Source organism: Macaca fascicularis, chromosome 12 (genome assembly GCF_037993035.2).
Source record: "Macaca fascicularis isolate 582-1 chromosome 12, T2T-MFA8v1.1".
Lineage (NCBI taxonomy): Eukaryota > Metazoa > Chordata > Mammalia > Primates > Cercopithecidae > Macaca > Macaca fascicularis.
This window is the reverse complement of record NC_088386.1, coordinates 85,309,239-85,320,404: the sequence shown is the minus strand read 5'-3', so window position 1 is coordinate 85,320,404 and position 11,166 is coordinate 85,309,239. Positions and strand designations below refer to the sequence as shown.

Below are 11,166 nucleotides of genomic sequence, written 5' to 3'. Positions count from 1 at the left end.
TGTGGATGAGAGGCAAGACATGGTAAATAGAGGAAGACGTATTCATCCTTGTCTTCAGGTTGACTAGGCTGAGGAGGAGGAGGAAGGGCTGGTTTTGCTGTCTCAGGGGTGGCAGAGGCAGAAGAAAATCCACATATAAGTGGAACTGCACAGTTCCAATGTGCTGTTCAGGGGTCAACTGTAATCTTAAAAAGTTATTGGGGTGGGAAAATGACCTGCCTAAAGAGATGTAATAGAAGTAACAAGTACTGTTCAGGAGGATGAACCTCAAGCAAATTGTTTAACTTCTTTAAACCTGTAGTTCTTTCATCTGTGAAACACAACCCTGTCTAAACCACGGTCCCTGAGGAGAGGGAACTGAATCATTTCTGGATGGAACTATCAAAGAGAGTGAGTCTGGGAAAACAAATTTTCTCTTCCCTCTCACACAACACTTCTGACATCAGATGTGTGGATTTTTTCTACACCAAGCAATGCTCCAGCTCTCTGAATACCAGCTGGGTATCCTACAGTTTAAACCTGCCTCTATCTTCCTGGAGTTAGTGTCAGATCCTTCAACTTAAGGGCTCAGTGCCAAAGGTGTCTCTACTTTAGATGGCAATTTCAAGTCTGGATCTCTGGTACTTCTGATTAACCAGCTACATAAATTGGGTGTTTTCATGACCCCCTATTCAGGTTTGATAATTTGCTAGAATGACTCACAGCACTCATAGAAATACTTACGTTACTGGCTTATGATATAGGATACATCTCAGCACAGCCAAATTGAAGAGATGCATAAGGCAAAGTATTCAAAAAATATTACAGTGAGAGGGAGCCTCCATGTCCTCTCTGGGCATGCCACACTCCCAGCACCTCCACATGTTCAGCAAACCAGAGGCTCATCAAATCTTGTTCCACAGTTTTTATAGAGTTTAATAGACCTTAACCTTCAGCAACACTCTCCCTCCCACAGGTGGGTGGGTAGGGATGAAATTCCAACTTTTCTAATCTCTTGATTTTTATTATTTATTTATTTATTTTTTTAGAGACAGGGTTTCACTGTCACCCAGGCTGGAGTGCAGCGGTGTGATCCTAGCCTCACTGCAGCCTCCACTTCCTGGGTTCAAGTGATCCTCCCACCTCTGCCTCCCGAGTAGGGAGGCACATGCTTCCATGCCCAGTTCATTTTCTGTACTTTTTTTTTTTTTTTAGTAGACATGGGGTTTCATCATGTTGCCCAGGCTGGTCTCAAACTCCTGGACTTAAGAGATCCCTCTGCTTTGGCCTCCCAAGCTGCAAGTATTAAAGGCTATTTAGAGACCTCACTCTAAGTCACCGCATTAGCATAAACTCAGGTGTGATCAAAAGGGGCTTATTACGAATAACAAAAGATACTCCCTATCACTAAGGAAATTCCATGGTTTTAGGAGTTCTGTAACAGGAAAAAATGAAAATTCAACCAAATGAACTTTAAAACTACTATTATTATACAATAATAAAGCAGCAGAGTATCTTACTTTTATATAAGTAATTATATAAAAACGTATTTTTATATTGTTACACTGTGAATCACATTACAATTTAGTCTCCTTTTCAATAGAAAGATTTTCTAAGGAAATGATTTGGAGCCGTCCACATTTATCAGATGCCTTTTCATTATTTTTTTCCATTTTTGCAATTCTTGATCCAAATTGCATGGCCCGTTTGGGCAGAAGAGCAGAGGCTGTAAGACCAAGTTCCACAGCTGCAAGGCGTAAAAGTAGTTTTTCACCAATCCCTCGGGGTAAAGTCAAGTTTGCTTTTTCCCAAATTGGTAGAGAATTTAGAAAGGAGACAACATTTTCATCCAGGAAAGGAAATCTAAAATAAACAGATAAATAATATAACCACTATGTAAAAATAAAATCAACCTGCTTTGATTTATACAGTTTTATAGCTAAAATGTAATCAAACTAAGTGTTTCATAACACATGACATATACTACAAAACAGTCTAAGTCTCAATAAATAAATTAGGCTCACTGTGTCCAGAAATAGTTTCAAATTGTCTTACAAGGTATCTTTGTGGAGGCCTTGAAAACAAACATGATTTTTTTTTTTTTCCACCTAGGCGAGCACTACCACACCCAGCTAATCTTTGTATTTTTGGTAGAGATGAGATTTCGCCACGTTGCCCAGGCTGGTCTCGGACTCCTGAACTCAAGTGACCCACCTGCTTCGGCCTCCCAAAGTGCTAGGAATACAGGTGTGAGCCACTACACCTGGCCTACAAGCATGATCTTAACTAACTATTCAATCTGTGTCTGATCTTTATCACAACGAAAGAAATGACACTTTAGGGATATGGAACCAATGTAGAAGGGCTCCACAGCCTGAAACTGCAAAACACGGTAAAATTTTGTTAATCAAAATTGTTTAATTATACTTAAACCAATTAAATGGTGATAAATTACTGTAACAGAACAAAATATTAGATTTTTTCCCCCTAAATTCTGGGATGACCTAGAAACAAAATATTAGATTAAAAAAATAACTTTCTGCCCTTTTGCTTCCCCAATTTCTACAAAATTCTGTTCTTTTTCTGTTTAAAATACTTTAACACCCACCATCCCACATCTCCAAATGCAATACAGTTACACTAGTGTTTCCGTTTTATTACATCTTAGTCTAGGTTAAGAGATTGGAAAGGGCAAAGACATTTGTTATGTGGAATATTAAATAAAAATGAATGAGTTGCAAAAGCAAATTTAATTAGAGAATCAAATCAACACACTACTAATATGTATGTCAAGATACATAACAAATTATTTAGATCTAGCCACTATATTTGTTATATCACAATTCTGTATTAGCTGCTTTAAACATTCTTCATATGCATTTTTATTTGAGCATAATATAACACTTTCATAAGTAGGTGCTTTTACTAGACAAATTCCCTTCTCTATGACCTAGCTGAAATAACATACCGAATTTCTACCTCCTTCTCTCTCACGTCCTTCAAAGAGAAAACAGTTTAACAGTTTATGGACTTTATTATGGTATTAGTTATCACTTTACAGTGAAATCTGGAAAATTATGATAGAATAATGACATAGTAGCCAAACTTTTACATGGGCTAGGACCAGAAACTTAAGAAGGACAACTGTGTAAAGGCAGCTACAAGTCAGTGGAAAGAGGAAAAGACTGAAGTAGAGACAAGAAACAATGAAGTCTGAGAGAGAGAAAGAGAGAGAGAAACTGTAGTATGTTTAATTCTCAGGGAGCTTACTTGGACTTCCTATTCTTGGATGCTTGTACCCTTGTAATAAACTACCTACTTGAATCAATTAGCCTACTTGAATGGATTTTTGCTCTTTATAACTAAATGTCACATCTTCCTTTATCCTTACTTAATGTCTTAGAAAGTTTTATTCAAATACTGTACTTGTTCACTACCTTCAGAAATATGATATAGGTAAAAATAAACCTGAAAAGCAAGAATAGATACATGAAAGTGCCTTGGTTTCTCTGAAGGTTTTAGGTAATCTGCAATATGTGACTAAATTGTGTCCAAAAACATGTGGCAGAGGAATATCCAGTGTGAGGACTACCTTCAAATCAGCATGGATCTGTACATACAGAAATGTCTACAGAGACAAAGCCAGTTTCTATAACATCGGAGAAGAAGGCTTGCAGGTGGGGCTTATGCCCTTCCTGGGAGGAAAGCAAACATTAAAAGCTGAACAAAACCCTCTACATACCTTATCTTAGTATTTCACTATCTCAGTTTTACTTTGACAGTCTTTTATGTGGAAACGGAGTCTCACACTGTCTCCCAGGCTGGAGAGCAGTGGCGTGATCTGGGCTCACTGCAACCTCCACCTCCCGGGTTCAAGCCATTCTCAGCCTTCCGAGTAGCTGAACTACAGGCATGTGGCACCACGATCAGCTCATTTTTTTTGTATTTTTAGTAGAGGTGGGGTTTCATCATGTTTACCAGGCTGGTCTTGAACTCCTGTCCTCAGGTGATCCGCCCGCCTTGGCCTCCCAAAGTGCTGGGATGACAGGTGTGAGCCACCATGCCTGGCCTACTTCAACAGTCTTTTTCACTATAGTCTTAAAAACAATCCTGTCATTATGTTACCTTTGAAAATTACTGAAAATACATTTCTTAGAGAATGAGTTCTAGAAAATAACTGCTCTCCTGGCTCTTCCCAGCTCTGTTTCTGACTGTGTTTATAATATAAAGCCAAGCTATTATTGCTGCTGTTATTCATCTGAACAGTCTCCAAAGAGAAAACAAACTTAAAAGTCTCCATTTAAACTCTGCTATTTTTATAAAAATACCGTAACAACACTCAAATGATTAGAATTACCTTGCTTCTTTTCCATGATCACCAATAACTCTGTCATCACGACCAAGATTTCTAGAAGAAATTCGACCCAGTTCCATCATTATTTCCTTATTCAATCCTTCCAGCCCATGTGACTGAAAGCGGACACGATGACGAGAATAACCTGCAAGTTGCTCATCTGCACCAATTCCAGTGAGAACTACCTATGCGGTTTAAAGAAATCCATATAAAAATGTTATCAACCACACAGTAAAGAAAACAAGATAAAACAAAAGCTTAAAAATTGCAAACCTAAAGATAACACTTTAGGAGAAAAACAAGATAAAGACAGAAAATAGTAAAATATATCCAATTCTAAAGAAGTCACATATGTTGTGTTGTAGTTTAAATGCAACTAAAATATGCTATATTCTTACAATCAAAATGCTACAAGCTTTAAGGGTCAAAAATACGTCTCAGAAATTATCAGAAGAAACACTGTGTCATACCTTTGCACTGCTCTGATAGGATTTCACTCCATCTTGGGCCACTAACCAACCAATTCCTCTAGAAGCAAACCAGACTGCACAGCCAATGCTATCATCCAAAACTGTATCCAACGGCTGAATTAAGTGACATATTCGAGTCCTTCTTAATTTCTGCAGTTCTTCCATAGAAACATTAATTTCAACAAAATTCCAAATTCGGGAAGGGCTAACAGCTTTTAGTTCCTTTAGTCCCGCCCTTCCTGTGATTCTATCTGGTACACTGACATGTTTATCAGGACTGTCGTCATCAGCAGCAGCATCATCTTTAGAGAATTCTTCAGAAGATATTTCACATTTATTTTTCTGTTTATTCCTTTCTTTGTTAAAGCTAGTTGGCACGGTCTTTTCTTCAGCTATGAAAGCTACATTAAGAAGATCAATTGGTTCATCTAAAGGAATATGACGGTCAGCAAGGGTTGCAATAACCATGGAATCAATGCCCCCAGAAAACAGGATTGCAACATTTGCTTTCCTATCACACATTTTCGAAACTTCATTTGCTGTCAGGTTTTCACCCCTAGGTAAACACAAGACACGTTTCTTGACTGCTACACTCAAGACATCAATGAACTGCTGAATTACTTCCTTTATGTGTACATCAGTAAGAAAGACCTGAAGTGTCTCTCTTGTAGGTGGCACATTGGAAATATTACTGCAATGAGTCTCCAATGCAGCTTGTGGCAACATCATATTTAAAGGAACAACAGGTTTTTCAAGATACAGTTTGGCTTCATTTGCTACCACGGATACAAATGCTGGTAAGTCTGCTGAAATTTGACTCAGGCTATTAACATTTTCTTCAATAATATTCTCCCTAGAAATATATTTCCAAGGATACAGTTGTAAAATAATGCATCTGGAAATGGCAGTAGACTTAAGATCAATTCGGAAAAGTCCAGATGCTGGAACTTCTTGCCACTGATTTGCCAATCCAGATGTTTGGGTGCCAACTGAAGAGAGGCAGAAACTCTTGCCCAAATTACTAAAATGCCAAAGCAAGCTACGGCGACCAAAAAAATCCCTACCAAACCATAAATAATGACTAGATGCTTGATAATATATAAATGACCAGGGACCTTGCACTTCTGAGAAGAGTGACAAAATCTCAGATTCATTCTTACAGGAGGAAAGATAATTAAACAAAATTTGAGTATCATTCTCTTCAGCTTCAACCTTTATTCCACTAAAAATTTCTCCATTCCACAGAAACACATTGCCTCTTTCATCTTCCACAGGCTGGGTAGTCAAAACACCCCTCAAGTGTAGGACGTGACCAGAAAATAAACACTGGTAGTTAACATCAGACTTGAACAATTGTTTACTACTATTGGGTCCCCGCTGTTTAAGATTATATAGTAAGTCCTCTTTTAAATCTTGACTGAAATGCTCAGCAGAAAAGTTTACAGAACAACAAATGCCACACATTGTTACGTGAAATTAGGTTGACTATTTCTTGATTTTGGTCTTCTCTAAGTTTTCTATTTCTTGGTATTCTTTTTTCAGTTCATCCAATATACCTGTTGCAGGGAAGGAGAATAAATATTAAATAACATAAAAATTCTTGGACTTTTACCTAGCAATTCAGAGGGCAAAACAAGCTGTTTACCAAAATCAAACCATATAAACACACACACTGTGCCAGTGCCAATGATAATTAACAACAGGCTACTAACAAAGAATGTTTATCTTTTACAAAAATAGCTTCTGTTTTGCCGGGTGCTCATTTTGGCCCAAGCACTTGGCTAAGCACTTTTTACACAGCATCTTATTTAGATCCCACAATACCTTGGAGGCTTAAAGTATTTCACCCAAAGTCACAAAGGTAGAAAGTGGTAATTGTTTGTCATACTTAGACCTGTTTGAAACTCTAAAGCACATGTTAATAACTATTGCTAACACATATTATGATATATATATATATATATATATATATATATATATATATATTTAAACTGTTGACTCATCTTTGGAAGGCTAACTTGAAGAAAACCAAACTGCTGCATTAATCTTTTGATATATATTTTAACATTCAGATGAGTATAATTTAGGCACCCCCCAAAAGCCACAAAAAAGAAAAAACTTACTTTTGCTCTCAGATAGCATTTCTGTTCGGTCTGCAAGAAAGAATATATTGCTGTTCTGTTGCTGCCTATATACTTTCTGGAAAACATAATTTAGGCTAAAATCAAATTTTGATCTAAAAAGTAGATGTTAAAATCCTTAACCCTATTATCACTAATTCTTGAACTTCAGTAATATATATTTAGTACTATACTTTAGCAAACACAGATAAGCAAAAACACAAATAAAAGTCATCCATTGCCCAACTACCAGAAAGTGCTACTACTGAAATGAAACTATTTTCTCTCCATATACCATTTTAACAAAAAATGTTCTTACTGTACCTGCAGATTTATGCTTTTATCAATGAGCAATATATTGAGAACACTTTTTCTTATCAGTAAGTGTTATTTTACAAGAACACAAAAATGGCAAAGCAAGCTACGGCGACCAAATTATACCTACTGCTATACAGGTATAATATATTACAGTTTATTTGCTCGCTTCAAATACTAAACATTTAAAGTGCTACCAACTCTTTGCTATTGTAAATCAACGTTGTGATGAATATCTTTGTAACTAAATCTTCGTGAACTCCCATGATTCTCTCCTAAGTATCAACTACTATAAATGGAACTGCTGGGTCAAAGTGTTACAGTTTGAGTTGTTGAGATTTGCCCTCAATTTGCCCTCTAGAGAAAGTCTGTATTAATTCTGCCTCAACTTTTTTTTTTTTTTTTTGAGATGGAGTCCTGCTCTGTCGCCTAGGCTGGAGTGCAGTGATGCGCTCAGTTCACTGCAACCTCTGCCTCCCAGGTTCGAGAGATTCTTGTGCCTCGGCCTCCCGAGTAGCTGGAAGTACAGGCAGGCACCCAGCTAATTTTTTTACGTGCTTCAACTTCTAATATTCCATAAGTGACAACATCAGAAATATCTAACCAGTTATTACATAATCTTTAAAATACTTTTAAGAGCTCAAACTCATTTGTTCCTGAATGTTAAAATGTAATTTGACACTGAAACTATACACAAAGCAGTAGCTTGCTTATTTATATTAATGGAAATGGCATTAAATAACCATGTTACACATTTATAAAAATCTATGTAAAAATTTTTTGGAGGGAGGGGAAGCAATGTATTTTTTTTTGTTCAATAATTATCCACATTCATTTGAAAGAAAAGTTTCTTCTCATCTCAATATAAAGTTTGTTTGTATCAAAAGAAAACACCAAATTCAGGGTATAAAATAAACATCATCAGTGATTACAGCTCCAAGATACCAAAATACAACTAGTATCATTTGTTGCAAATGCAATGTGAATAGCATATGATAGAAAAAAGACATCTTCAACTATGAGATCTATCCATTTAAAAAATAGAAACTTGCAATTTAAAAAGATGCTGAAATACTATACATTTTATTAAAGTATGATTAAATCTCATATATAATTCTTATAACTTTAATATATAGTTAACATAAATAAACCTCCCACATATTTGTTATTCAGAATTCCTATAATAACTCACCCTATTCTTCTTAAGGTTAGAAAGTTCATCCACCACAATTTTTTGTTCTTTAATCTATTGAAATAAAGAAAAACTCCTTAAGCTAGATGTTTTCAAAGTATGTTCAATGAGAATCCCTTAAGGGGTTGTTTTAAAATTAGAGATGGGATAAGGGGCTATGATGTACTGGTTTTCCAAATGGGCAGTTCATGAATATACAGATTATCTTCAACAGCAGTCTGTGTGGGGGTCCAGTTGGGGAAAAGTTGGAGGAGAAAAAACAGTGATTAGACTTGCAAAATGTTAGGTAACCCATTAAGATCAGACAGGGGATTTGGTGTTCGTAACCAGCAATCATACCAAAGACTACAGTTACTCAACAAGGTTTATACCTTTTGTTAAAAATATATGATATACACCAGACCCAGCACGGTGGCTCATGCCTGTAATCCCAGCACTTCGGGAGGCCAAGGCAGGTGGATCACCTGAGGTTGGGAGTTCGAGACCAGCCTGACCAACATGGAGAAACCCCATCTCCACTAAAAATACAAAATTAGCCAAGCATAGTGTCGCATGCCTGTAATCCCAGCTACTCAGGAGGTTGAGGCAGGGGAATTGCTTGAACCTGGGAGGCAGAGGCTGCGGTGAGCCAAGATTGCGCCATTGCACTCTAGCCTGGGCAAGAAGAGCGAAACTCTATCTCAAAAAAGAAAAAAATATATATGTAAAAATATATATATATACACACACACATACATATATGATATACACCAAAAGGAATTCCAGTCTTTCAATTAAGCTGTGATTTAGATGGGGGGAAAAAAACAGCAAATTGAATAAGGGGTGGGTTACTTTTTTCAATATTTTCATGATTTTATGTACTAATCAGTGCAGTCAAACACATTCAAATCAAGCAATGCCTTATTTGGGGACAGTAAGACCTATCATGTTCCATCTTTGTATTTTTCCCTTTTTAGCTCAATGGCTAGCATGGAGCTGGCACTGTTGAACTGGTTTTCTTTTTTTTTCAAACAGGGTCTTGATCTGTTACCCAGGCTGGAGTGCAATGGCGAGGTGACGGCTCACTGCAGCCTCGATTTTCCCAGGCTCAGGTGATTCTCACATCTTAGCCTCCGAGTATCTGGGACTACCGGCCTGGGCCACAGTGCTGACCTGGGCTTTATTTATTTGTAGGGGAGGGCTCAACTAAGTGAAAACTAAGTTTCTTTTTAACTCTTTAACTATTTATTTTGTGAACACGACTAATTACATAGTATCACACGAGCCTCTAAAAGCAGCTTTTATAATATTTGTGCTACCTCACACACCTCAGGGATTTGTATCCACCAGTATGCGTAAGGGGCTTGCAATGGTGGTAATCAGAATGGACTGTGTGTCTTTTGAAAATTCACCCCCAATTCCCATGAGTGTGCACCTTTCTGTCTCCCCAGTTGGCAGAGCTGTGGTAATGAGGTTGAATTCCAAGGCCGAATTTGTAAACATTCTTTGAGACTTAACGTTTGTACAGGGCTTTCCCATTTTAGGAATGACAGGTGTACATTTCACTTTACTTCAAAGAAGGTAACTGATACAAAAAGATTAAAGAGACTTGCCCAGATGTCATTGCAAGTTTGGGACAGAACCAAAGTAGAATCTAGGACATGTAATACCTGAAGGGCTATAACCCTCCCCATCCCCATTTATCTTTAAAGGTTTTGTTTGTTTATGGCAGTTAAGGCTTATATTATATTGGCATCCTCCCTCCCCCTTTTTGGTATAACAGTGACAACCCAATGCGTGTTTTAGGACCATTGCTTTGGTTAACGGAGAAGCAGCAGCTAACAGGTGGATGAGGAGAGACCAGTTAGGAAGCCCTTGCGGGGGGGGAGGGGGGCGGGGGTCCCGATGGCAGATGACGGTGGCTTATTTGGGGTGGTAAGTGTTCACGGTGATAAAGGGACATATTTGAAATGAGTTTCAAAGGTAGAACTGATAGGCTTCCATGATGGGCGTCAAGGATGGATCCCAGGTTGCTGGCATGGTTAACCGGATGCAGAATATCTGCGATGGAACAGATTTGGGGTGGGCGGTATTTCCCAAAGTTTAAAAACACCCAACCAGAACTCCGCCCCGCTGCCACCTGGGTCGTGTCTCGGGGCAAATTTCAATATCTTCCTTTTCGCAACTGTTTTCAGAAAATAAAAGGACTAACTGTAGCTGTCAAATGCTAAGAATAAAAAGAGAAAAGTAGCAGGGCAAAGCCGAGTCCCGGGCAGGCCCCACGCTGCCCCCTGCGGACCAACTTTAGGGTCCTGTGGCGCCCAGTCCCAAGTCCAGGAGCCTTTCATTGCGTCTGACACTCACCTTGCTGCTAAGATCCTCCTTGTGTGGGGTCGAATTGTCGGTGGGGATCAGCACAGGGCTGTCCTCTGGGCGCGTCCCTCGGTTGGGCATTTCCACCCACCGCAAGAAACGCAGTATGCTCGGCCCTGAAGGAACCTCGAGCATTAGTCACCGCGCATGCGCGCTTCCAGCCTCGCGCACCCTTTCTTTTCCCGCGAGTTTTACCAACAGCGTCTGCGCGCTCACTTGAACGCATGCGCAGGCCGTGTCTGGCCTGGTGAGGAGTTTCGCGCCTGCGCGTGGCTGCTTAGGGCGTGAGTAAACAGTCTGGTTGCAAAATCTGAGGTTCGTGTACTGGCCTCTAGTGGTTGAGATGCAGAAACGCTCAGGTGGTTTCTTCATGACGTCTTATCT

General features: G+C 38.7%; 2 protein-coding genes across 4 annotated transcripts; both read right to left on the bottom strand.

The window, feature by feature from the left end:
- Positions 1–1,446: 1,446 nt before the first annotated feature.
- ASNSD1 (asparagine synthetase domain containing 1) lies at positions 1,447–10,922 on the bottom strand. 2 transcript variants are annotated; one of them, XM_005573705.4, is made up of 5 exons: positions 10,774–10,922; positions 6,927–7,002; positions 4,804–6,359; positions 4,337–4,518; positions 1,447–1,842 (listed from the first exon to the last, which is right to left on the bottom strand). In XM_005573705.4, exons 3-5 carry the CDS (start codon positions 6,265–6,267, stop codon positions 1,557–1,559), a joined length of 1,932 nt encoding a protein of 643 aa, XP_005573762.2. In that variant the 5' UTR covers positions 6,268–6,359; positions 6,927–7,002; positions 10,774–10,922; the 3' UTR covers positions 1,447–1,556. The 2 variants fall into 2 exon arrangements, with proteins under 2 accessions (XP_005573762.2, XP_065381834.1); XM_065525762.1 differs by lacking the exon at positions 10,774–10,922 and adding an exon at positions 8,431–8,462 and having other exon boundaries at positions 6,927–6,956.
- Positions 5,137–10,922, bottom strand: ASDURF (ASNSD1 upstream open reading frame). Of its 2 annotated transcripts, none has more exons than XM_045367390.3 (4): positions 10,774–10,922; positions 8,431–8,484; positions 6,927–7,002; positions 5,137–6,359 (listed from the first exon to the last, which is right to left on the bottom strand). In XM_045367390.3, exons 1-4 carry the CDS (start codon positions 10,915–10,917, stop codon positions 6,289–6,291), a joined length of 345 nt encoding a protein of 114 aa, XP_045223325.2. In that variant the 5' UTR covers positions 10,918–10,922; the 3' UTR covers positions 5,137–6,288. The 2 variants fall into 2 exon arrangements, with proteins under 2 accessions (XP_045223325.2, XP_045223326.2); XM_045367391.3 differs by having other exon boundaries at positions 6,927–6,956.
- Positions 10,923–11,166: the final 244 nt, after the last annotated feature.